Raw genomic sequence first — 21,594 nt, 5'->3', positions numbered from 1 at the left:
CAAGGTAGGCGTTGCGTAGCCCTGACCAAGGTCGTCCACGGCCGTACGGCGGAGTTCAGCGCCCTGCACTGAGTCGGTCAAGTCAGCGTCTAATTCCCTAATCGGCCATCCGGATACAAATTGGTCTGTGCACCCTGTGTGAGAAACATTTGTAAACAAACCACTTCATTCCAAACTTCCTCGTCGACGCCCAAAGCGACGCAGACGCGATGAATTACCCTCCACGACCGCCTCCTGGCTACCCTATGGGCATGAATCCTCCCCCTCCTCCAGGAATGCCTGCTCCTTCCAATGCGTCTTCGTCAAAGCTACCCAAAGAAGGTTAGAATCACCTCTTCCCTACGATTGCTCATTCTGATGCAGAGGATTGCAGTATTGGCGCAAAAGTCTCAAAAATGGATTCAGATGCAGAAGAAGAGATACGGCGAAAAAAGGAAAGGAGGTTACGTTGACATGGGCAAACAGGTGCGCCGTGCGCGTCGTATTTCGCGACAATTTTCTAACCGTTTATGCAGGACTTGCCCCCTGAGCACGTTCGCAAAATCATCAAGGATCATGGGGACATGAGCAACCGCAAGTTTAGAAACGACAAGCGCGTTCATTTGGGTGCTCTCAAGTATGTCCCCCATGCTGTAATGAAATTGCTCGAAAACATTCCTTATCCTTGGGAGCAAGTACGCGAAGTTCCCGTGCTTTACCACATCACTGGAGCTATCACTTTTGTGAACGAAATCCCTCGTGTTGTTGAGCCTATATACCATGCTCAATGGAGCAGTATGTGGTTGGCCATGCGGAGAGAGAAACGTGATCGTCGACATTTCAAACGTATGCGATTCCCTCCGTTTGACGACGAAGAACCTCCTCTGGATTATGGCGACAACGTCTTGGATGTCGAGCCCTTGGAGGCGATTCAGTTGGACTTAGATGAAGAGGAAGACTCTGCTGTTATCGACTGGTTCTACGACCCAAAGCCGCTAGTAGATACTCCCATGGTCAATGGCTCATCGTACCGATACTGGTCGCTTACGCTGCCGATTATGGCCAACTTATACCGACTAGGTCGTACCCTCCTTTCCGACCAACCCGACCGGAATGCTAGCTATCTCTTCGATAAAAATGCGTTCTTCACCGCTAAGGCCTTGAATATGGCTATTCCTGGTGGGCCTAAGTTCGAGCCCCTCTACCGAGACATGGATGCCTTTGACGAGGATTGGAACGAGTTTAACGACATTAATAAAGTCATCATTCGCCAACAACTGAGGACCGAATACAAAGTTGCCTTCCCCCATCTATATAACTCCCTCCCCCGTTCTGTCAGCATCTCGCCATACCATAGCCCTAAGAACGTTTACATTCGCACCGACGACCCAGACTTGCCGGCATTCTACTTCGACCCCCTGATTAACCCTATTTCGTTGAGGGGCTTTATTCCCAAGAACGCATCGCTTGTGCCTCATGAGGACGCTATTTTCGGTCCTAACGGAGCGGACGATGATGACTTTGAGCTACCAGAGGAAGTCGACCCCTTCTTGTCCCACAAAGACCTCGAGAATGATCTCACTGCGGACGGTATTGCGCTATGGTGGGCTCCCGAACCGTATTGCAGACGTTCTGGGCGAATGCGGCGTGCCCAGGACATCCCATTGGTGAAGAACTGGTACTTGGAACACTGTCCACCGAACCAACCTGTCAAGGTTCGAGTCTCATATCAGAAGTTGTTGAAGTGCTTCGTTTTGAACGAATTGCATACTCGACCAGAGAAGGCCATGACGAAGAAGAACCTCTTCAGACAGCTTAAAGCTACGAAATTCTTCCAAACAACCAAGTTGGATTGGGTCGAAGCTGGTCTGCAAGTTTGCCGACAGGGTTACAACATGCTGAACCTCTTGATACATCGGAAGGTATGACATCCGAATGGCATAAGCAATTATATCGTTTCTCACCCTGTCGACCGATTCTAGAATTTGAATTACCTGCATCTTGACTACAACATGAATCTCAAGCCCGTAAAGTACGCTGCGGTCATCTCTTGTCTTCGAACGCACCTGACTGTGCTCTGCAGAACCCTCACCACAAAGGAGCGTAAGAAGTCCCGCTTCGGAAATGCGTTCCATTTGTGCCGCGAAATTCTCCGTCTTACCAAGCTGGTCGTCGATGCTCACGTTCAATTCCGCCTTGGAAACGTCGACGCGTTTCAGTTGGCTGACGCCCTGCAATACATCTTCGCTCACATTGGTGCGTTGACGGGTATGTACCGTTACAAGTACAAGGTTGGCATGTTTATCGCTTGCCTTACGAGTACCATTGACGATAATCCCATAGCTCATGAGGCAAGTCCGGATGACCAAGGATCTCAAGCACCTTATCTACTATCGGTTCAATACTGGACCAGTCGGCAAAGGTCCTGGTTGTGGATTCTGGGCCCCTGGGTGGCGTGTTTGGTTATTCTTCATGCGTGGAATCGTGCCGCTCTTGGAACGATGGCTCGGCAATCTTCTCGCTCGCCAGTTCGAGGGGAGGAACAGCAAAGGTATCGCGAAGACCGTGACCAAGCAACGTGTGGAATCCCACTACGATCTGGAGTTGCGGGCGGCTGTCATGCACGACATCCTCGATATGATGCCCGAGTCTATCAAACAGAACAAGTCGAAGACCATTTTGCAGCATCTATCGGAGGCCTGGAGGTGTTGGAAAGCTAACAGTACGGACCAATCTTTTTATATACTCCTCGACACTGACTTCCCGCTGCTGTAGTTCCTTGGAAGGTCCCAGGCATGCCGACTGCTATCGAAAACATCATTCTCCGGTATATCAAGAGTAAGGCTGATTGGTGGTGCTCGTACGTATACTCTTTCTACTTGAAATTTCCGTCGCTAAATTGTGGTTAGGGTTGCTCATTATAATCGAGAGCGTATTCGCCGAGGAGCCACTGTCGACAAGGCTGTCGTCAAGAAGAATCTAGGCAGATTGACTCGTGGGTTGACGAATAGATGATAACCCTCGCACTCTAATTCTACGATAGGTCTCTACCTGAAGGCAGAACAAGAGCGGCAGCATGCTTATCTCAAGGATGGTCCTTATGTTAGCGCTGAGGAAGCTGTCGCTATCTATACTGCGACTGTCCATTGGCTTGAAAGTCGGAAGTTCTCCCCGATTCCTTTCCCGTAAGGCTACTCTGAATCTTTATCTTCGCCACATCGTTGACCAACCATCTAGGCCCTTGTCTTACAAGCACGATACGAAACTTCTGGTATTGGCGCTCGAGAAGCTCAAAGAAGCCTACTCCGTCAAAGGTGCTGGCGCTGTATATGCCATCTCCTCCATTCCTAACGAGGTTTTTAGGTCGTTTGAACCAGTCGCAGCGAGAAGAATTAGCTTTGATTGAGCAGGCCTACGATAATCCTCACGAATGTAAGCTACACCATCGCCAATAGTAGATGTACTCTGACACGTATGTCAGGTCTGTCACGAATCAAGCGACTGTTGCTCACTCAGCGAGCCTTCAAAGAATCTGGCATCGAATTCTTCGATACTTACGATAAACTCATTCCTTGCTACGACATTGAGCCTGTCGAGAAGATTACGGACGCAGTACGTTTTTGTTTCTACTCACAATCTCCTCACTCAACGCGATACAGTATCTTGATCAATTCCTGTTCTTCGAGTATGTGTTTAGCGTCATTTATCATGTCTTCGTCTCTAATACCTTGATGACAGAGCTGACAAGAGAGGCCTCTTCCCTGCTTGGATCAAACCAGCGGACACTGAGCCACCTCCTCTCCTCGTTTATAAGGTTTGTGTCAATATATTCTTCGTGGCGTCAACATTCAAATCTTCATCCAGTGGTGTCAAGGAATCAACAACTTGACGGACATCTGGGAGACCAGTGAAGGCGAATGTGTCGTATTAATGGAGACAGTACTGTCTAAGGTATACGAGAAGATCGACTTGACACTTCTGAATCGCTTGCTCCGTCTCATCCTCGATCACAATTTGGCCGATTATATCACTGCCAAAAATAACACTGGTATGTGCTTCTTGATTTTCGCGCAACAAAATTAATCAAGCGTGCCTAGTTCTGACGTACAAGGATATGGCACATACCAACGCGTACGGTATGATTCGAGGTCTCCAGTTTTCTGCCTTCGTATTCCAGTACTATGGCTTGGTACTCGACCTCCTTATCCTCGGTCTGCAGCGAGCAAGCGAAATGGCTGGTCCACCCCAAATGCCCAATAATTTCCTCCAGTACCGCGACTCATCGACGGAGACCAGGCATCCTGTTCGGCTGTACTCTCGCTACGTGGACAGGCTGCACATCCTCTTCCGATTTACTGCCGACGAAGCCCGTGACTTGATCCAGCGATACCTTTCTGCTAATCCCGATCCTACTAACAACAATGTTATTGGGTACAACAATAAGCGCTGCTGGCCTAGGGATTGTCGCATGCGCCTTATCAAACATGATGTCAACCTTGGGCGAGCCGTCTTCTGGAACGTTAAGCAAAGCTTGCCTCGCTCTTTAACCACCATCGAATGGGAAGACTCGTTTGTCAGCGTTTATTCCCAGAACAACCCCCAACTCCTTTTCTCTATGTGTGGCTTCGAAGTTCGCATTCTTCCGAAAATCAGGACTATGAGCGGCGAGCAGTTCTCTCTCAAGGATGCTGTTTGGAATCTCACCAATGAGCAAACCAAGGAGCGAACAGCACAAGCCTTCTTACGTGTTTCGGATGACGGTACGTTGGTCGATCTCGTGATGACTTTTGGACTTACAGCATCCTTCAGGTGTCCAGCAGTTCAATAACCGTATCAGACAGGTTCTGATGAGTTCCGGGTCTACGACATTTTCCAAGATCGTCAACAAATGGAATACAGCCCTCATCGGCCTCATGACGTACTATCGCGAAGCTGTCATCCACACCAATGAGCTGCTTGACGCTCTCGTCAAAGCCGAGAACAAGATCCAAACTCGTGTTAAAATTGGATTGAACAGTAAGATGCCGTCTCGTTTCCCTCCTGTCGTGTTCTATACACCAAAGGTAAGCCTATCGGTTCTGGGAGCGCTCTCCGGCTTACAGTTCGTCAGGAATTGGGTGGCCTGGGTATGTTGTCTATGGGTCACGTCCTCATCCCTCAAAGCGATCTTCGCTGGTCCAAACAAACAGATGTTGCAGGTTCGTCTCGTCGCCTGCCTGTATTCCCTGTGTCATACTGACCATTGGCCAGTTACTCATTTCCGTGCTGGCATGACGCATGAGGAGGACCAACTCATCCCGAACTTGTACCGATATTTGCAACCATGGGAAGCAGAATTCCTTGACTCCGCCCGTGTCTGGTCCGAGTATTCAATGAAGCGCAAAGAAGCCAATGCTCAGAACCGTCGCCTAACCCTTGAGGACTTGGAAGATAGTTGGGACCGTGGTATTCCTCGCATTAACACCTTATTCCAGAAAGATCGGCATACGTGCGTCTCCATCGTGTTCTCCTGTTCGTTGCTCATCCTTCAACGTAGGTTGGCCTACGATCGTGGCTGGCGTGTCCGGACTGATTGGAAGCAATACCAGTTGCTCAAACAGTTAGTGCTTCGTTTTCTCCTGAGACCGTCCATTCTAATGCATTCTCAGTAATCCTTTCTGGTGGACTTCGCAGCGTCACGACGGTAAACTGTGGCAACTGAACAACTACCGGGTTGATGTCATCGCCGCTTTGGGTGGTGTTGAAGGCATATTGGAACATACACTCTTCAAGGGAACATATTTCCCCACTTGGGAGGGTTTGTTGCTTTCCCTATGTTTACACTTAGACCTTCGCTCAGCGCTTTATTTGTAGGTTTGTTCTGGGAGAAGGCGTCTGGCTTCGAAGAATCGATGCGATACAAGAAACTCACCAACGCACAGCGTTCAGGTTTGAACCAAATTCCTAACCGTCGGTTCACTCTTTGGTGGAGTCCTACGATCAATCGCGCCAATGTCTACGTCGGTTTCCAAGTTCAGCTTGATTTAACTGGCATTTTCATGTATTTGATTCTCCCCCTTTCATTGACTCGAATTCACCGTCATGTAGGCACGGCAAAATCCCCACCTTGAAGATCAGCTTAATTCAAATCTTCCGTGCCCATTTGTGGCAAAAGAGTGAGCACCCTTGTCTTCTTGGAACTCGCGACGGAGTTTAACCTTATCTACTAGTTCACGAGAGCGTTGTTATGGATCTTGTGAGTATCCTCAATTTTCCGTGACTTTCATTAATCCTACTGGACCTCTAGTGTCAAGTATTCGATCAAGGCTCGAACCCCTCCAAATCGAGACGGTGCAGAAAGAGACGATTCATCCTCGAAAGAGTTATAAGATGAACTCCTCCTGTGCTGATATTCTTCTCTTCTCTGCCTACAAGGTTCGTCTATGAGCGCCCTTTGCTTCCCTAATATTCACAATCCACTAGTGGAACATCACACGTCCATCACTGGTCACCGACGTAAGTTCATTTTTGCCCTAATTTCGTGTTGCTAACCTCCATTCTAGGTAAAAGATGTTTTGGATGGGACTACCAGTAACAAGTACTGGATCGATGTTCAGCTTCGATGGGGTGATTTCGATAGCCATGATATTGAACGCTATACTCGTGCCAAGTTCCTGGACTATGTAAGCCTTCTGTTTGTTTACATTGTTCTTGGCTCATGTTCTCTAGGTCTCTGATTCCATGAGCATTTACCCGTCTCCGACTGGTGTGATGATTGGAATGGATCTGGCTTATAACCTTTGGTCGGCATACGGCAACTGGTTCCCTGGCATGAAACCGTTAATACAACAAGCAATGGCTAAAATTATGAAAGCCAATCCTGCTTGTCATGTCTTGCGTGAGCGTATACGGAAAGGTCTTCAGCTCTATTCCTCCGAGCCTACAGAACCGTATTTGAACAGCCAGGTGAGGCCTTTTTGTTTATTTCAGCACACAAAGTTTAATCTCAACCCTCATAGAACTATTCGGAGCTTTTCTCTAACCAAATCATCTGTAACTTTACTTTTATGTGTGTTTGCGACCTAGACTGATGATATCTGCTTCGTAGGGTTCGTTGACGATACCAACGTCTACCGTGTGACAATGTGTGTGATTTCTTTTGCAGTGTACGCACTCTCGGCTCACCGTTCTTACTTAATAGTCACAAGACCTTCGAGGGTAACTTGACGACGAAACCAATCAGTCAGTTTGATGAGCTTGGACCGATGTATAGTGACTTAGTGTTTCCACAGACGGTGCGATCTTCATCTTCAACCCCCGTTCCGGACAGCTCTTCTTGAAAATTATACACACGAGTGTATGGGCTGGGCAAAAGCGACTTGGTCAGCTTGCAAAGTGGAAAACGGCTGAAGAAGTCGCAGCACTGGTCCGCTCCTTACCTGTTGAAGAACAACCCAAGCAGGTTATTGTCACTCGCAAGGGCATGTTAGGTGATGATTCCCATCGGTTTGCTGATGTACAGTGTGTTAAACAATCGCGCAGATCCTTTGGAGGTTCATTTGCTCGACTTCCCCAACATCGTCATCAAAGGGAGTGAACTCCAACTTCCCTTCCAAGCGTGCATGAAGATGGAGAAGTTCGGTGACTTGATTTTGGTGAGTCAGGCCACAGGAACGTCTGTTAACTCTTTTGACGACTTCCATCGTGTAGCGTGCAACTCAGCCTCAGATGGTCCTGTTCAGCTTATACGGTATAATCCTCCTCCTTGTATCAAGTCATGATAGCTCAGTGTTCCTGATTAGACGATTGGCTCAAATCTATTTCAAGTTACACGGCTTTCTCACGATTGATCCTTCTTCTTCGTGGTTTGCATGTGAACAACGAAAAAGCCAAAATGATCCTGCATCCTGACAAGAATACGATTACCGAGCCCCATTTCGTATGGCCAACGCTATCTGACGAAGAGTGGATCAAGGTCGAAATCGCCATGAAGGATTTGATTCTCACCGTCGGTGATTTTCTAACGATTCTGGTTCGGTGCTGATGTTGGTTTGAAGGATTTCGGCAAGCGCAACAGTGTGAATATAGCTTCTCTAACCGCGAGCGAAATTCGTGACATCATCCTTGGTCAAGAAATTGCTGCTCCTTCAGTCCAAAGGCAGCAGATGGCCGAGTTAGAAAAGAGTTCTGAAGCCCAGTCTCAAGTCACCGCAGTTCAGACGTAAGAATGCTACCCTTACCCTTCTTCGTTGTGCTCAACCGAATAACTGAAGCCAAACCACCAATGTACACGGAGATACTATCCAAACGGTCACGAGTATGTTGTTCCCTCAATATGGTCGATTGAACTCAGCCTAATTTCTCATAGCAACGAATTACGAGCAACAGGTGTTCAGCAGCAAATCTGACTGGCGGGTTCGAGCAATTTCGGCTACACATCTCTCGCTTAGGTTGCAGCACATCTACGTCTCGAATGACGATGTCAAAGATGATGCAGCTTCTTATACCTACGTGCTGCCAAAGAACATTCTACGCGCATTCATCGCTGCATCTGACCTTCGGACACAAGTCGCAGCTTTCTTGTACGGCGTCTCCCCTCCCGACAACAAGCAAGTGAAGGAGATCAAGGTTAGTATGATATTGATGTACCTACGGACCGTGCAATCGCTGACACACATACACAGGCTATCGCCTGGGTTCCTCAGCGTGGTAGTAATTCCAATGTTGAACTACCCACACAGCTTCCCAAAGACGACTTCCTTCTGAAGGACCTGGAGCCGCTAGGTTGGATAAAGACACAGGCACTCGAAATCAATCATCTCTCTCCCGTCGATGTATCGACGCAGGCAAGAATAATGGCGGATCACCCTGAGTGGGGCTCGTCAACTATGTGCATCACTGCATCGTTCACTCCTGGCTCGGTGTCTCTCTCTGCCCACTCACTCACTGTCGCCGGGTTTGAATGGGGCAGAAAGAACACCGACACATCGCCCAATCCCCCCGTGAGTTTCACTCCACTGACACTTGACTCGTAACTTACAATGCACAGGGCTTCAATCCCAATATGTCAGAGCGCGTTCAACTCCTTCTCTCCGACCGCATACTCGGTATGACATTAGTACCCGAGGGTAGGGTATGGAATTATGGCATCGGTCTGACACAATTGTGGGCACCGAATCTCAGCTATTCTATGGTACTGGATACACCACTTTTGTTCTGGGCTGAGGAGCATCGCCCCGCAGCGTTCCTCACGGTATGTGTCTTCAACCCTCGGCTCCTAGTCACCTGTCTGATAGCGACTTAGTTTGCCAACCTTGAGCAAGGTGAGGACAGCGCGGACGTCGAGAACAGTTTTGCTTGAGTAGGATGGTTGTATATGCGTATTAATGATGTATCTTAGTGTTTCTCTCTGCTTTCTCCCCACGCGTGTTCGAAGTCCTATACAACGGCGCCAATAATGTAAGGTCATTGCAAGGTGAGGTACTAGGAACTCAAACTCCAAGCCTCAACGCCTCAAGCCTCGCATACTTGAATGAAGTAGACGAATATGTATCCCAGTGATAAGATATCGTGTCCGTCCCTGAGAAACACCTTGTGGATTCTCTAGAGAAGGGAAGGGGGGCTGACTTTCAGGAGGACAAGAGTATCCCAACAGAAACGAGGCAATCACTGCTGTATTTCGGGTGTGAAGGTGATGCGGCTCGAAGTGAACAAATGGGTGGTAGCTGGGTGGTCATACGCACGGAATGGGGGGACAAAGTGAATGAGGCGATCGGAAATAAGTCGAAGGCATCAATTCGGCACAGGCAACCGGAAAACACTAGAAGGCGTAGTACGTGCATCTCTTACGTGCTGTAGGCGTATTGCATACTAGGCTTCCACTTGACCAGATCGAGAGCCATCGAGGGCATAATCGACATGACCCCATTCTACGACGCAGTAGCAGCCGTGGGGGCTTCTATTAAATACAAGCCTGGCAAGGCAGCCAAACCCTCTCGCTCTCACGCATGATGTATGTGCCTCCGGTGACTGTATTTCCCCGCAAGATCGCGCGATGAGCACTAGAGAATCAAAAGAGTTAGGCTTGGTTGCATTTCTGCCATTCGTCGGTCGGCATCTTGGTTGTATGACGTTTCTTGGTGCTTGCCTTTCAGATGTTTAAAGAATTATCCTTCACGTTGCGAGGCTCATACATCAGAATGTCACGAGTTGTCTTGCACATCTCACCGCTGACGCGAACGACTGATTAGATTTAGTAACTGAATCAGTGGGAATGCGACTACCGGTAGAGTTTGACTTACCCAGCAATGTTATCATAATCAAGTATGTCTGAGTAGCTCGGGCGCTGATCTAAGGGTTCAGCGAGGAGTACGACTGGCCTTGGGGTATTCTAGCGCATTTGTATTACTACTGACCAGTGTATTGCTCTTCGACACTAACATAAATTCTTACTTACATACTGATGCCCATTGCACTGTATGAAGGGATGTTGCAACCTGCATGGTCGGTGACGGTTCAGTTATTTGTAGAGTCGGAGAACGAAGTATCGATATTTCTGCAACCCCGCCGGCGCTAAATGTTACTTCAAGGTTCGCCCGATGGGCCGCTTATAGGGATCATCGCGAAGACACAAATAATGGGAAACACCACTGGAACTTTGATAGGAAGTTTCCGACAAATTCGTGGTTTCACCGTTATCAACACTGACCTAAATTCGAAGATTTCGATGCGCGAAGAAGCTGAGCATGATGAAGGGGCACCAGTATTACAACGTTCAACCTCCGGTCACAAAACCACATGCAGCGGTACGAGAACTCAGAAAGCCATCTGGAACAAAGGCTCCCATATTCACGCAGGTCCTCGCAAGCAAGGAACCCTGTCCCTCTCCTACTCATGACCATCATTCGTCGATTGTTCATTCCAATCGAAGTGCCAGCCCAAGTTGACACAGCCCACGATTTCTTCTCGCCTTCGCCAGCCAATACGGCCCATTTGATGTTAAATGAGACCGCAGTTAGCCTTGAGGGAACCATTCGTCAAGCCATTCTATATTGAGAACCTAAGGAGATTGTCTCTCATTGGGCTATAGATGCTAAACTCGATCTCACTGTCACGTACAGGTCCTCCCAGTCCTTCATATCCAGCGGCAGACTCAAGCAGTGGCCTCGCCGCGCTTCCTCCAGAGTGGCGGAATTCTGCAAGGGAGACTATGGGAGATAATATAGAAATGACATGCGGACTCCGGAATACGGGAGAGGTGGTCGCCATCATTTCTCTACGAGCACATGCGTCTTCCTCAAGCCTCCCGAAAATCGATGCGGTCTTGCTCCACAGATGCGAAGTCAACCTGCGAGGGTATAAAATCCCCCCAGTCGGCATTCTTTTCTCCTGCATTCAATCGCTTCCTCTAAATCATTTTTTCTGATTCACAAACATCATGTGTTTCGTCCTAAATCTCACTACAGTTTATGCTTGCAATCACCACGTTTTTACCCGCCGTCAGAAGGTTAGCCGTCATGTCGATCTCGCTCTCGTTCAACACGACGAACTTTAGTAGTTGGACTGTAATAGCACCAATTGCGTCTTCAGCCAGCGTCATGGATCCGGAGAGCATGCGTGCCAGACTACCTGTGCGCAAAGGTATGCCAGCAATTCCTATGCTAAACTTCATTTCTTATGAATGCAGCCTTCAAGACGAGCAGTCATTCACAACCAGTGCCGTAACCCGACCCTGTGACGGGTGTGCATATGCCGGCCACGGCGCGAACGAATGATGTGAAGGTCTTCGCCGTATTATTTTATCCGCATCGAATAATAATAAATTGTCATGCATCACAACCTGTTGCTGCAGTAGGACCTCCGCTGACAAAACGAGTCGTGAGCTATGTCCCATACCTTGAATGGGAAATGTCGGAAGTCCTTGACTTGAGACGTGCGCACCGACATCGATGCGTGTTGCCGAAAGCTTGCAGTCCGACCGTGTGTCGAGACCACGACCTCATTACTGACAAACCTCAGACTGACTCCGGTAGCCGTCCTAGCTGATAGCCTGAAAGACACTGTCCGCGGCCAACGTGTCAACTTAGACTGATAAGGTCGCCTCCTCTATTGCGTCGAGGATGGATCGATATGATATAGATGTAACGCCATTGCCTAGCACTTGTAGCGGTGTCGTATAGAAGTCGACGTACTTCGAATAACCTGGTAACTCAATCCTCGCTTTGAGGCAATTTTTGTGCTTCTTCCATTGCTTTCCTCCGACCTCCCATCAAGAGCGTGACATAGTCTGCACCACCGAGAACTCCAGAGGCACCCCCACCGTTCCCAGATTTAGCTTTATTCACCTTCCGATCCTTCAGTGTGGCTTTCTTCTTCGACGTTTGTAGATGCACATGTGCACCCTGGGCTGGCACAGCTTTGTTGCTAGCCCCTCCCTTCGTTTTTTTGGTCTACAGAGTATTTCATATGAGAGAAATGAGCGAACAACTCGCGAACTTACTACTCTTTTGTGGACTTTAGCACTTCTACCCATCGCCGTAGTTGCCGAAAAGAGGCGCGTGCCACCAACATTAGGAGATGGCTCGATAGGGGCAATTCAGGGGCCTGAATATGAGTAGTATTTTTTGCAGATAACCGAAATGTTGTAAGGGATCAAGCGAATGGCCATTGTGATCAATGATATATTGATAAAAGGAGATAAGAGGGGAATGGTAAAGTTGGGTATCCAAAATTTATGTACATTCGCTTCACGCCGCACGGGCTTCAAAACACAAAATCAAAGTATATAGGTCGCAATTAGCAGCAGTCGGAATAGAGGCGACGCGCTTTCTGTTAGGCATGATACCTAGGTGAGGAACGGCGAGGTAAATGGTTTCGCGGACCGTAAAAGGTGAACAATGAGTAATGGTATGGCAGGATGGTGGCGATTCGTCGGAGCTACAGCGTGGCGACGTGAGTAACAACACTATCATGTAGGACTGACGGGAACTGACATTGAGCTAATCATCGGCATAATCAGACTCTTCCTCACTATCGTCATAGGATTGATGATCTTCCCCGTATTCGTCAGGTTCATCAGGTTCTGCCAGGCCGTCTCCCCCCGTAGCCGCACCACGAACGGCGGCCTGTTCCCCTTGTTGTTCTTCGTACGTGTCTTCATCTTCGTCATCACTTTCCAAGTCTTCTTCCGGCATCTCTTCTTCCTCTAGCCTTACCAACCAACCATCCCCATTTTGTCTTTCGCCAAGTTCGTCGTCTGAGTAAAGCGAACGCCGTAGGCAGGGTAACTCCGTAGCGGGAACCCAACATCCAGCATCTATAAGCCTATCTAGTTCTTCATCCGCTCGCCCAGGGCTCCGGCGCACCACGTAACGTTTCAACGCGTACTTCCGTATATCGTGGTGATGATACTGACTTGACGGGGACGAATTGTTCGGAACCTTCCTTGGGGACGCGTCGTGAAACACCACACTAGGGGTCGTTTGGCGCAGCCATCCGCCTTCACGATACACCACGAATTCTCGCAGTAACGAAGCACTAATTCCTGATAGCTTCAACTCACGCAAGGCCGGCAACAGAGGAGTGCGAAGTCGTGCGGCGGGAGTGTGTGTACGACTATTAGGCGCAGAGGAAGATAGAGAGGAGCATGGTGATATGGCGGTTCTTTGAAGATCTGCTCCTTTCGCTTTGTCTATCCCTATAACTCGATTGTCCTCTCCCTCCAGGAGAACCTTAAATAAGGCATGACTATGCTTCAGGCGTTCAGAGGGCTCGATCCCGATGTTAGCGCCTGCGGAGTCTTGAGCTTCTCTGTCGGGCGAGGGAGACAGACGCTCAAAATCCACCTCCAGCGTCTGCAATCCGGGTAGAGCCCGTAACATTGAACGCCACGATTCCAAGTCGCAATCCAACGCAAGTATAGCGAGACGTTTAAGATTGGACAGGTTCGGTATTGGTCGAAGGTGGATTATGCGAACCGGGGATGGTGGGTTGGGGTTAGAGATGACAGGTGCACGTTGATCGGACGAGACGTGCGAAGCCGATGGGCTATGGGAAGGAGGAAGGCTGGAAGGAAGGTTTGTTGCAGGTGGCGTCGGCAGAATCTGCGGCGGATGTGGTGAGGCCGTCGTTGCCGGAGGGGTTCCATCGACAACGAGAGAGGATGGGGAAGAATTCTGAGAAGAAATTGGGCTGAGTTGGATTTCCCTGCCCTTTACTATCAGATCAATGAAGGAAGTATAGTCCCTTTCGGGGTACTCGTCATCAGGCTGTGGTAGCTCTAAAGTGAGCTCAGACAAGGAGGGAGCGATAAGGTGTTCGATGATGGCGCAGAGATATCCCGGATCAAGGTCAACCAATGTGAGTTCAGTTAAATTGGGCAGAGGAATGGTATCGATGGCTGGAGACCAGTTGTGATCGGGGTCACCGTCGCTGTTCTTGGGGCCAGAATAATGAAGCGAGAGGGTCTTCAACTGGGGGCTGTCCCGCAACATCGCGGCAAAGGGGGTAAAAGGAGGCCGAATCTTGTCAGCGTGTAGAGCTAGCTGCAAGTGGTCCAAACTGTGTAGAAAGTTGGAATCTGACCAGTTGAGGTTGACCCCGATCAGCGAGACGTTACGGAGTTTGGGTAATTTATTGTGGAATACGATCACGGGGGGTCGATAAGTCGCAATAAAGAGATCTTGCGCGTTACTAAAGGCTTCGAAGTGATAAAGTTGCAGAGTTTCCAGATGTGACCCTCCAGTTGCATTGCTGAGATGCTTGCGAGCAAGTGCTTTACACGCGTCGTCTCGCACCTTCAGATGGAATGAACGCCACAGCTCGACATGGGGGATAATTATCCCGAAGACATCATCAAAATGATCCTTACATAGGTCCCTGCCTTCCCTGCATTCTCCCGGGGAGACTGTGTCGACCATGACATCGAGAAGTTGTATAGGCGATCGTTTGTGACGGTCTTTTGCATCCGTCGGGGGTAGACAGCGACGGATATACTCTCTTGCCCGCGAAAGGTGCTTCGGACTACTGAAATGAATCGTAGTCCAGAGACAAGCTGTATTCAAAGCGATGCCTCGCCAGTGCCTGCAGATATGGGAGACCAGAAGTTGAAAGTCGGGCGACCGAATGCTAGGATCATCTTCACGATACATTGGCTGGTTGGGTTTGAAAAGAAATGGCGACTGGGCATAAGGATAGTCGAGTCTGACGCCCTCGACAAATATGCGACTGATGAGCTCGACAGGGAGGCGATGAATGGGAGAGAGTAAGGCGGAGAACATGGAGGCGGAAAGCAAGCGGCTAGCTACTTCTCAGGCAGACGAAATTCCGCGAATCCTAGCCCAAGGGAATATTCCCACAGACTAGAATAGTGGCAATATTGATCATCAATGGCCTCGTTTCCAGGAAATTCCAACCATACTGGTCATCTGCCAGAAGCTTCGGGCTGTATTTGGGCACATAACTTGCACAACGAGTAGGGGCATGGGGAAGAGCTGGGAAGAGCTGGCGTGGGTCATCGTAAGAACTGTGTGGCTCTTATCAAACCATGATCACATAGAATCCGATTAGCTGAGAATTCTAGTTGCAGGAGGCCTGAGGCCTGCTGTCTTGAAGTGTGAGTTCCAGAATGCCTCGTGCCGCCAGAACTTGACTGCTGACATGGGACGCGGGGTTGAGGTTATTAGTTAGAAACATATCTCCGTCGTGGGTCAGTGCCGTCGCATAAGTGCGTCGGTGCCTGAGGGTTGCCTAGCACAACCTGGAAGTAAATGGAGTGGCACTGTGGTACTGTATTGTAGTTATGTACTATACTGTGGATAGGTCCCAGCGTTCATATACTGTAGATGACTGCCATCGTTTATAATATAAACAGCCGGGAGGGGAAAGGGGGCTCAGGCATCCGTCTGGGTCAATGCGATCGCGTTCGAGTGACTTTACAAGCTACAAGAGGTTTGATCCGCCTACGCTTCAGCGCGCGAAGGGGTTCTTGTTGGGCATTATTGGAAGAAAACATCATCTTCGTCGGTATATCCCATTCCTTCAGGCCACTGCTCAGGTTCGTCAAAGGTCTCAACCTCTACGTACCGTTGCACTGGCACCATTCCGACAAGTGTGGAAAGCGGACGACTGGTACCGATGCGCAGCTTGACTAGCGGCGTCCTCGCCTCTGCACGTAGGACAACCATGTCGTATAACTGCTGGTCGTCAGACATATTGTATATCACGGACAGCTCCTGAAGTTGTGGCCAAATTCTGGCGCTGGAGGAGTGGTGGCCCAGAAGCCTCACAATGATCGGGATTTCGAATGACGTGTTTAATACCGTGAATTTAGTGATGTGGGGGAACGCAGTATACGTTTTGCGGTAGCTTGGACCGGAGAAATCGAAATCGCAGAACGTGAGCTCGCGAAGGGAAGGGAAATTGTGGGAGGCTGGAGAAACCCAGAAGGCCTCCAGGTCGCTCTCTTGGACTTCTTTCAAGTATAGGGAATATAAGGCTGGAGCTGATATTTGGCAGAGGACATTGCTGTATATCCAACCATGGGCGCCCCATAGCCTCAGTGACTTCAACCTGGGTAAGTGTATGGGCTCTGAGCCCGGAGGAGGCCAGTCAGGGAAATGGATGCGGTCTCCGTAGAGAGAGAAATTGGTGAGTGATGGGGAGGCGGTCAAGATATCCTTAAGAGTACTGTGGTTCAAAGGGATAGCTTTGGTGAGTTCGATATGTAGTGTGACCACGGTAGTCATGGGAGGGCGGTAGAATTGTGGCGCTATTCCCCTAAGGCGAACAAACTCTAGGCGAGGAGCTCCCAACTTCAAGATTTGAGTGAAGTCTGGTTCGGGTGTTGGGTACTGAAGAGAGGGGTTGGCTCCTTCGATACTTAACGATATATGGACGAGGTGCGCGAGGGCGGCTGGATAAATTTCAAGATGGTCGAGCAAGAGATGGTAAGGATAATCCAGAGAGACGTTGATGACTACCCATCGCCAATATTTGATATTCTGCTCCAACAACGCAACGATGGCCGGCTGCATGGGGCGCTCGCAAGGCCAGCCGTCTACGCGAATTTCGGTGGGGTACGTTTTTGATCGTTCAAGATATGTCTGAGTCTCTTCAATCGTTTTCTCTGGGACGACGGCCACGTTCCTCCACAAGCTAGGGGTGGCGATTGCAACACATCGCCAATGGTGGTTAACGTGCGAAACCAGCAACTCGAATGGCAATAACTTTGTCTTGACATGGTCTTCGGACGGGTGCGTTGTTACGTGGATTTGGCCGACGATAAACATGTGCGATAATACGTCTTCTGGGAAATGAGACAGCGGCGTGTATTCTGTAGCAGCGGGGCGGTGATCCCCCTGATCGAGGCCGATGGTGGAGCCTCTGGCATGGTCTGCTGAAGATATCAGCATGGGGTTGTGCGGGGCGTTGCTAGTCAATGCCTACGTTGTGTGCGAGACTGGACGATCTGCATAACAAAAGGGTCAGGCGGTGTGATGTTGGGGTGACCGTTGATGAGCTATGTTATGTAAAGATCCCAACGGCGTACACGCCAGGACCGTGATGCTGAGAACATGCCGCGATAGAAGGCAGTATTCTACCCAGAATGGTGGTCTAACGAATAAGAATACCGCGCTGGACGCAAGGGTGAGAGCTTCTACAGAATGGCCAAATGAGGAAACTTAAAGGGGGTGAATCTATAAGGTTTGCTTCATCCGATTGAGAAAGAGAGCCACGTGATACACAGTGGCTCGGCTTCTGTTGAAGTTCATCGTAGTCTCGCTCAGTGTGTACTATGGCAAACTTACCAGAGGGTGTGTTTCTGAGATACCCAGAGAATTTGGGCTCTCATATAAGCATCGACTTTGAGTCTGCTGTTGCTATGCTTCTCCGCGCCATTTCTCTATCGCAGCAGGTACCCTTTTCATGGGGTTACATTGACAAGCCACAAGGTGCGCCGCGCCATTCTTGTCCTCGGGTTATGGCGTTCAAATGGGTTGTATCTACAGAGGGGCAAGTGTTTTTAATCTTCTTGCCCACTCTTCAAGCTCCTTTTCCATCCGACGGCATACGATTTCTAGAACAAGAAGCGAGACATACAATGCCAGCCAACAATCGTGTGCGTACCACTTAAACACATTGCCATTTACTTTGTTCGTATAATTTGCGCATCCTCACAGACCACTCATATCAGATCACTATAGGAACTTGAAATCCACGAGGCCAAGTTCGGGTTCATTCCGGGGTCGCAGGAGGCAGGAGCATGGAGGCTACGTCGGCGATTTCGTCTAAGCAAAGGAGGACACCCCCAGCTTGTTCTTGTCCACTATTCACGTGGCCCAGTTATGCGTATGCGACCCTTGGTGCCTTCTAAATGCCTTGTTAACGTCCCGAATTTCATTCAGAGATCCCACCTGCTTTGATGACCCAACCGGTTCGCCATTACCCTCTGCGACCAGTGAACGAACCCTCGATATATGTTGCGGGTGACCGGATGGGCCAGAAAGTGTTTCCCCACGGTGCCATGCCCAACGCCCCTCCCAACGCCCCCAACCCCCACGCGATGGGCGCCATGAATAACATGGGAGGGGGTGCGCCCAGTATGCCGATGGGCTTCAATCGACAGGCGCAAATGCTAGCGCAACAGAGTGGTACCATGGATGCGTTAGAACGGCGGAGTCAACGCGATCCAAGTGGAAGAGATAGAAGTGGTAGCACTACAGCGGTGAGTGCCGTTTACTCTTTGTAGACCGGTATTTACGGAACCAGGTTACGCGACCTCCCGTTGTGGACGACGAGTCAGGTGGTACGTTCTCACTTGCGAAGTGCTTGTCTGATTTAACCAAAACTATCGGTAGATGAAGCTGAATCGATATCGACTAAGACTTTGGCGATCAATCGGTATAAGCGAAATCATGAATTGATGAACGAGGTCTTTAGACAGGCTGCTTTAGGTTAGTTGTTGTCTCAAGCCCTTCACACCCGCTCTTATAGGAGTAGGCGATAAGAATGCAGGTCCTCCTAAGCCTCCTTATGCCATATTTAATAAAACAGAATTGGACGCAAATATAGTAAGTATACGACTTCGAGAGCATTGTCACTTGCTTATCGGATTTGTGTGCAGGCCAAACTAGAAGCAGAGATAGAGACACTCAGAACTCAGAAGAAATCAGCGAAGGAAAGTCAGCACTCTGATCTCAACGCCGACATCTCGATGCAAGATTTTGTTCAAGTATAAAAAAGTAGCTCTTCGTAGGTGAACACGATTTCGCAGCTGTAGTCTTGTAATGGATTATAGCAACAGCCTTTATTAGTCCTTCTGAAACTATGAATGCCCGGCGCAACTCTAGCATAGTATATCATTTGAAGGGGCAGTCCGATACATCCTATGAAACAGTAAAAATACAAGTTGGAACTGGGAATGTAGCAGAGAGATATCAAAGGGAGTAAACTAAAGGTACAGTGGCAAAGTTGGTGCTTGGTTCGAGTAATAAAAATAGAACGAAAAGTAGAACGACAAAATAGCAACAACGACCAAGCAAACGAATCATGGTCCAGCAAGAATTTAGAAGAGAAAGTGTCCGCGAAGGAATCTGTCTACTGGGCAACGCCATACCATATGCTATCCCTGGCGGCTCCCCCTTGGCCCTCATTTGCAAGGATTTGTGTTGCAATAGCGTCCTTGTCTGGCAACGGGTCATTCAGAGACTTCCGTCGGTACCCGTCCGCACCACAGTCTGTCGGCACATCCTGTTTAACGGCTGTGGGCGTCCGGGGCTCGACATATGGGTCTGGTTCAATCGACGCCCTGAAGCCGGGGGTAGGGGATCGCACTACGATGCCTGGGGTAGATCCTTCTGGGAATGTTGCCCCTACAGGTGAGACTGGGGACGGAATGTCAGCCGGTGGAGCAGGGAACAGTGCGGACAATGTCAGGGATGATATTTCCCTTGGTACGTCGGGGAAGCGTCGACTGCGACCGGGATAAGAATACGGGATGTCGCCGACTGTCAACTGGTTGAGAGTCGTGGAGGACTTTCGTGAGGTTGGCAAGCCGAAGGGTGAATTTGCAATACTCGAGCCGAGGGAGAGGTGGGAAGCCCGAGCGGAGTACGGCGATGACGAATTCCGAGTGTCCTCCAGTTCTCGCATCCCAGCTATATCCAGGATCTGTCGGATGTCTGTGGAGGAAAGGGAGGAGCGGCCGAGAGATTCCTCATCCCCGGGACTCGTTCCGGGTTTACTACCGATGGTGGCTTGATTGGAAGATGATCGCGACAAGGTAGGATCGGCGGCAGAAATGAGAGACCATGAAGTGAATGTCGAACGAGGACTGAACAATGAAGATGCGTATTTTTCCCGGACGTACGGCGGGTTTCTAATGAGCGGTTGCGAGAAGGAGACAGCGGTGGGCGGTGTTGGTGGTAATTTCACTGACTGCCAGTTCTCTGGCGGGGCATCGTGGAACGTAATTTCCTGTACGTGCTTCTTGCGGCGGTCTCGGATGATATAAAATATCATCAAGAGGACTACCAAGATGGTAAGACCACCCGCGCCCGCAGCAATTCCAATTATCGCTTCCCTATGCAATATCAGAACCCCGTTACGGGAGCATAACGAATATGCATACCTTGGGATTCCAGGTCTTCCGGAAAGCGCACCGGAGGTCCCCATCATTGTCTGATTGAATCCATTCAAACTATGGTCCAGACAGTTCGTATCGGCTAAGTCACCGCCGACAGAGAAGAGGTTGCTTGTCTCTCTGTACCCTGACGCATCTGTGAATAACAGGACCGCTTCCGTGTCGCGTTGGGCGGCCATTACAAACGTTGCTTTCCCTTGGCCAGGCTCCACATCGACGTTCCTGAGCCTGTACGCCTGAGCGCCGGGAGGAAAGAGCCAAATTGACGGCGGCTCATCCATCCCATTGAAGCTGACAGTAAAGTTTTGGCATTGGGCTGGTTGTGTGTGCAACGCAAACCGACGGCTCGACCGAGAGACGGCTGGTAGGCAGCTAGTTGCATCGTTGGGGAAAGAGAGTATCCGCATGACCTCGGAGACATTCCCGACGTTATTTCCGTTGCCGTCCTCGAGTGATGATATGAACGACGCGCCCGCAGAAAGAGGTATGAATGATACAGATACGCCCTTTGCATTCGCGGAGGGAGTTGGGATAGGAATTGAGACGGGGTACGAGTCGAAGGGGAGGATAGTCAGGACTGCAGAGCCTGCAGCAACGGCAGCAAGTTCATCGCCAGTGAACGAAACATTGGCTACTCCGCATTGCACGACGTCGGCGAAAGTGACAGAGAACGCAACCTGTGGGTCCAGGACCAAAAAAATGAGAAAGATAAGGAAGAAGTACAAAGAAAGATTCATGGGCAGCCCGCGCAAAAGGATTAAAAGGAAAATGGCTTAAACGTGGAACATAAGACGGAGCCGTCAACGAAAGTGGGCTAGCCAGGCAGAAAGGCAAGGGAGGAAAAGCGAAGAGGGAGAAAAGAACGGTTGGGTTCGGGTATTTTACTCATATTCTCTCAAGAACACTATATTGGCGGCAAATTGACGGTATGTTCTGAGAGCCCCGTTGCCATGCACAAACTTGACTGTTGCTGATAGGGGCGCTCAAGGGGCGAC

At 49.6% G+C, this 21,594-nt stretch overlaps 6 protein-coding genes across 6 annotated transcripts; 2 read left to right on the top strand and 4 right to left on the bottom strand.

Annotated features, from left to right (window-relative positions):
* Positions 1-209: 209 nt before the first annotated feature.
* Positions 210-9,319, top strand: PRP8 (pre-mRNA-splicing factor 8; the record flags this gene model as incomplete). The annotated part of the gene is made up of 41 exons (XM_036780335.1): positions 210-321; positions 374-465; positions 516-1,901; positions 1,962-2,011; positions 2,063-2,270; positions 2,323-2,701; positions 2,755-2,839; positions 2,889-2,974; positions 3,023-3,164; positions 3,217-3,293; positions 3,343-3,411; positions 3,461-3,591; positions 3,639-3,664; positions 3,718-3,793; positions 3,844-4,027; positions 4,077-4,739; positions 4,789-5,042; positions 5,090-5,177; positions 5,230-5,467; positions 5,516-5,578; positions 5,628-5,776; positions 5,833-6,019; positions 6,067-6,134; positions 6,189-6,234; positions 6,285-6,393; positions 6,442-6,474; positions 6,522-6,641; positions 6,688-6,924; positions 6,978-7,011; positions 7,067-7,103; positions 7,160-7,200; positions 7,251-7,448; positions 7,501-7,613; positions 7,669-7,708; positions 7,761-7,966; positions 8,016-8,179; positions 8,232-8,275; positions 8,327-8,586; positions 8,643-8,960; positions 9,008-9,211; positions 9,263-9,319. The coding sequence occupies 41 exons, from the start codon at positions 210-212 to the stop codon at positions 9,317-9,319; spliced, it is 7,074 nt and encodes a 2,357-aa protein (XP_036627718.1).
* Positions 9,320-12,167: 2,848 nt separating this feature from the next.
* On the bottom strand, positions 12,168-12,490 carry PC9H_010841 (uncharacterized protein; the record flags this gene model as incomplete). Its single annotated transcript, XM_036780334.1, has 2 exons — positions 12,168-12,407; positions 12,458-12,490. 2 exons carry the CDS (start codon positions 12,488-12,490, stop codon positions 12,168-12,170), a joined length of 273 nt encoding a protein of 90 aa, XP_036627717.1.
* A 466-nt stretch (positions 12,491-12,956) lies between these two features.
* PC9H_010840 (uncharacterized protein) lies at positions 12,957-15,236 on the bottom strand (the record flags this gene model as incomplete). The annotated part of the gene is made up of 1 exon (XM_036780333.1): positions 12,957-15,236. One exon carries the CDS (start codon positions 15,234-15,236, stop codon positions 12,957-12,959), a length of 2,280 nt encoding a protein of 759 aa, XP_036627716.1.
* A 717-nt stretch (positions 15,237-15,953) lies between these two features.
* PC9H_010839 (uncharacterized protein) lies at positions 15,954-17,369 on the bottom strand (the record flags this gene model as incomplete). The annotated part of the gene is made up of 1 exon (XM_036780332.1): positions 15,954-17,369. One exon carries the CDS (start codon positions 17,367-17,369, stop codon positions 15,954-15,956), a length of 1,416 nt encoding a protein of 471 aa, XP_036627715.1.
* Positions 17,370-17,752: 383 nt separating this feature from the next.
* On the top strand, positions 17,753-19,195 carry PC9H_010838 (uncharacterized protein; the record flags this gene model as incomplete). The annotated part of the gene is made up of 8 exons (XM_036780331.1): positions 17,753-17,909; positions 17,967-18,076; positions 18,162-18,306; positions 18,363-18,682; positions 18,727-18,763; positions 18,816-18,911; positions 18,955-19,028; positions 19,082-19,195. 8 exons carry the CDS (start codon positions 17,753-17,755, stop codon positions 19,193-19,195), a joined length of 1,053 nt encoding a protein of 350 aa, XP_036627714.1.
* Positions 19,196-19,554: 359 nt separating this feature from the next.
* On the bottom strand, positions 19,555-21,336 carry PC9H_010837 (uncharacterized protein; the record flags this gene model as incomplete). Its single annotated transcript, XM_036780330.1, has 2 exons — positions 19,555-20,539; positions 20,588-21,336. The coding sequence occupies 2 exons, from the start codon at positions 21,334-21,336 to the stop codon at positions 19,555-19,557; spliced, it is 1,734 nt and encodes a 577-aa protein (XP_036627713.1).
* Between the last annotated feature and the right edge of the window lie 258 nt (positions 21,337-21,594).

The sequence above is a fragment of the Pleurotus ostreatus genome, assembly GCF_014466165.1.
Source record: "Pleurotus ostreatus strain PC9 chromosome Unknown scaffold_8, whole genome shotgun sequence".
In the NCBI taxonomy this organism is placed as follows: Eukaryota; Fungi; Basidiomycota; class Agaricomycetes; order Agaricales; family Pleurotaceae; genus Pleurotus; species Pleurotus ostreatus.
This window is presented reverse-complemented; position numbering and strand designations above follow the sequence as displayed.